Source organism: Calidris pugnax, unplaced genomic scaffold (assembly GCF_001431845.1).
Source record: "Calidris pugnax isolate Ruff unplaced genomic scaffold, ASM143184v1 scaffold1871, whole genome shotgun sequence".
Lineage (NCBI taxonomy): Eukaryota > Metazoa > Chordata > Aves > Charadriiformes > Scolopacidae > Calidris > Calidris pugnax.
The window spans coordinates 2,193-5,955 of NW_015092239.1; the positions used below are offsets into that span (position 1 = coordinate 2,193).

At 49.1% G+C, this 3,763-nt stretch overlaps 1 protein-coding gene across 1 annotated transcript; it reads left to right on the top strand.

Moving 5' to 3' along the window:
* Positions 1-25: 25 nt before the first annotated feature.
* LOC106900287 (E3 ubiquitin-protein ligase TRIM41-like) lies at positions 26-778 on the top strand (the record flags this gene model as incomplete). The annotated part of the gene is made up of 1 exon (XM_014962301.1): positions 26-778. A coding segment is annotated over one exon (528 nt), but the record flags the coding sequence as incomplete, so codon positions are not given.
* Positions 779-3,763: the final 2,985 nt, after the last annotated feature.

The window sequence follows — 3,763 nt, forward strand, 5'->3', positions numbered from 1 at the left end:
CCCCTTTTGTCCTCCCACCCCCCCAAAACCCCCAGCTGACGTCACCCTGGACCCCGACACGGCCCACCCCCGCCTCAGCCTCTCCCTGGACCGTCGCAGCGTCAAACTGGGCGAACGGCGTCAGGATTTACCCGAAAACCCCAAACGTTTCGACGCCGATTATTGCGTTTTGGGGGTTCAAGGCTTCACTTCGGGGCGTCATTATTGGGAGGTGGAAGTCGGGGGCCGTCGGGGTTGGGCGGTTGGAGCCGCTCGCGAAACGGCTCGAAGGAAAGAAAAAACCACCGGCCCTCACCAAAAAAGGGAAATTTGGTGCGTTGGCACCAACGGGAAGAAATATCAAGCTTTGACGGCCACCGAGCAAACTTCTTTGGCCCCAAACGAGAGGCCCCGGCGTTTCGGGGTCTACTTGGACTACGAGAGGGGCCAGTTGGGCTTCTACAACGCCGAGAGCATGAGCCACATCCACACCTTCAACGCTTCCTTCCACGAGCGCATCTTCCCTTTTTTCCGCGTTTTAGCCAAGGGCACCCGCATCAAAATTTGCACCTGAGAGAGACCCTTTCCCCCTTTTTTGGGGTTTTTTTCCCCCCCCCCCCCTTTTGGATCTCCTTTCGGGATCCAACCGCTGCACTCGTCGTCTTCTTGGCTTCGCTCACAAGGAACCTCCCCCCCCGGTGGTGGCTCCTCTTTGGGATCTCGCCGCCCATCGGGAACTGGTTTGGGGTTGGAATTGGGAAGGATCCGCCCAAGAAAGTGGTTTTCGTTTGGGTTCTTGCTCCTCTGTCTCTTTTTTTCCCCAAGTTTATGCCTAAATTTTACAGCGCGTTCTCCACGACATTGAGTTTTGAGGTTGCATCTTGGTTTTGAGGAGCATCTTTGGGAAGCTCCTTGGGGGTGAGGAGATCCATACGTTGAGGAGCAAACACTCTTGGCTCAAAATTCCATCATTTTTCCAAAATTACTGGGAAGGATGCTCTTTGGAAGGTTTGGGCTTTTGCTCCTCAATCCTTTCCCCCCCCCAAGTCAACGTTCCCCACCCATGTTGAGTTTTGAGGAGCATCTTGGCTCCTTTGGGAAGCTCCTTGGGGGTGAGGAGATCCATACGTTGAGGAACAAACACTCTTGGCTCAAAATTCCATCATTTTCCCCAAAATATTGGGAAGGATCCTCCTCCAAAGGTGGTTTTCATTTGGGTTCTTGCTCCTCCCTCCCTTTTTTTCCCCAAGTTTATGCCTAAATTTTACAGCGCGTTCTCCACGACGTTGAGTTTTGAGGTTGCATCTTGGTTTTGAGGAGCATTTTTGGGAAGCTCCTTGGGGGTGAGGAGATCCATACGTTGAGGAGCCAACACTCTTGGCTCAAAATTCCATCATTTTTCCAAAAAAATATTGGGAAGGATCCTCCTCCAAAGGTTTGGGCTTTTGCTCCTCTCTCCTTTTTCCCCCCCAAGTCAATGTTCTCCTCCCATGTTGGGTTTTGAGGAACATCTTGGCTCCTTTGGGAAGCTCCTTGGGGGTGAGGAGATCCAGACGTTGAGGAGCCAACACTCTTGGCTCAAAATTCCATCATTTTTCCAAAAAAATATTGGGAAGGATCCTCCTCCAAAGGTTTGGGCTTTTGCTCCTCTCTCCTTTCCCCCCCCAAGTCAATGTTCTCCTCTCGTGTTGGGTTTTGAGGAGCATCTCGGCTCCTTTGGGAAGCTCCTTGGGGGTGAGGAGATCCATACGTTGAGGAACAAACACTCTTGGCTCAAAATTCCATCATTTTCCCCAAAATATTGGGAAGGATGCTCCTAGGAAAGTTTGGGCTTTTGCTCCTCAATCCTTTTCCCCCCCCAAGTCAATGTTCTCCTCCCATGTTGAGTTTTGAGGAGCATCTTGGCTCCTTTGGGAATCTCCTTGGGGGTGAGGAGATCCATACGTTGAGGAGCCAACACTCTTGGCTCAAAATTCCATCATTTTTCCAAAAATACCAGAAAGGATCCTCCTCCAAAGGTGGTTTTCAATTGGGTTCTTGCTCCTGTGTCTCTTTTTTCCCCAAGTTTATGCCTAAATTTTACAGCGCGTTCTCCACGATGTTGAGTTTTGAGGTTGTATCTTGGTTTTGAGGAGCATCTTTGGGAAGCTCCTTGGGGGTGAGGAGATCCATACGTTGAGGAACAAACACTCTTGGCTCAAAATTCCATCATTTTTCCAAAATTACGGGGAAGGATGCTCTTTGGAAGGTTTGGGCTTTTGCTCCTCAATCCTTTTCCCCCCTCAAGTCAACGTTCCCCACCCACGTTGAGTTTTGAGGAGCATCTTGGCTCCTTTGGGAAGCTCCTTGGGGGTGAGGAGATCCATACGTTGAGGAACAAACACTCTTGACTCAAAATTCCATCATTTTTCCAAAAAATATTGGGAAGGATCCTCCTCCAAAGGTTTGGGCTTTTGCTCCTCTCTCCTTTCCCCCCCCAAGTCAATGTTCTCCTCCCATGTTGGGTTTTGAGGAGCATCTTGGCTCCTTTGGGAAGCTCCTTGGGGGTGAGGAGATCCATACGTTGAGGAACAAACACTCTTGGCTCAAAATTCCATCATTTTCCCCAAAATATTGGGAAGGATCCTCCTCCAAAGGTGGTTTTCATTTGGGTTCTTGCTCCTCCCTCCCTTTTTTTCCCCAAGTTTATGCCTAAATTTTACAGCACGTTCTCCACGACGTTGAGTTTTGAGGTTGCATCTTGGTTTTGAGGAGCATCTTTGGGAAGCTCCTTGGGGTGAGGAGATCCATACGTTGAGGAGCCAACACTCTTGGCTCAAAATTCCATCATTTTTCCAAAAAAATATTGGGAAGGATCCTCCTCCGAAGGTTTGGGCTTTTGCTCCTCTCTCCTTTTTCCCCCCCAAGTCAATGTTCTCCACCCACGTTTTGAGGAACATCTTGGCTCCCTTTGGAAGCTCCTTGGACTGGGAAAGCCATATGTTGAAGAGAAAAAGCTCTTGGCTCAAAATTCCCTAATTTTTCCAAAAAATACAGGGAAGGATCCACCTTGGAAGGTTTAGGTTTTTGCTCCTCTCTCCCTTTTTCCCCCCTCAAGTCAACATTCCCCACCCACGTTGAGTTTTGAGGAGCATCTTGGCTCCCTTTGGAAGCTCCTTTGGGAGGAGACGGATCCATACGTTGAGGAGCAAACACTCTTGGTTTGAAATTCCTTCTTTTTTTTCCAAAAAAATACTGGGAAGGATTTCACTTGGGTTCTTGCTCCTCTCTCCCCGTTTTCCATGAAGTTGACTTTTGAGGTTGCGTCTTGGTTTTGAGGAGCATCTTGGCTCCTTTGGGAAGCTCCTTGGGGGTGAGGAGATCCAGATGTTGAGGAGCAAACTCTCTCCTTTCTTGAAATCCCATCTTTTTTCCTAAAAAATGCCTCACTTTTCCTATCCCAGTTGAGATTTCCTCAGAACATCTTCAACCCCCTCCCAGTTTTTGGGACCCGGAGTCGAACCCTCTTCCATCTTCTCCTTCCCCTTTCGTTTTTTGTGAGAAGGGAAGGTCGAAAATCTCCTCAAATCCCCCCAAAAATCTCTTCGGAACCATTTTTTTGTGGCTCTGGCACTTTATTTGGGGCCGAGGAGGGTGCAAAGAGGTGGCTTTTTCTCCTCCGGTTCCAACCACGGAGGGAAGAACCGGCCTCGTGGGTTATTTTTTTTAATCCCCTCTCTCGAAAACGGGGAATATTTATTTTTTTCCCTTTTTTTTGTGGTTTTATGTCCCCCCCCCCCCCCCC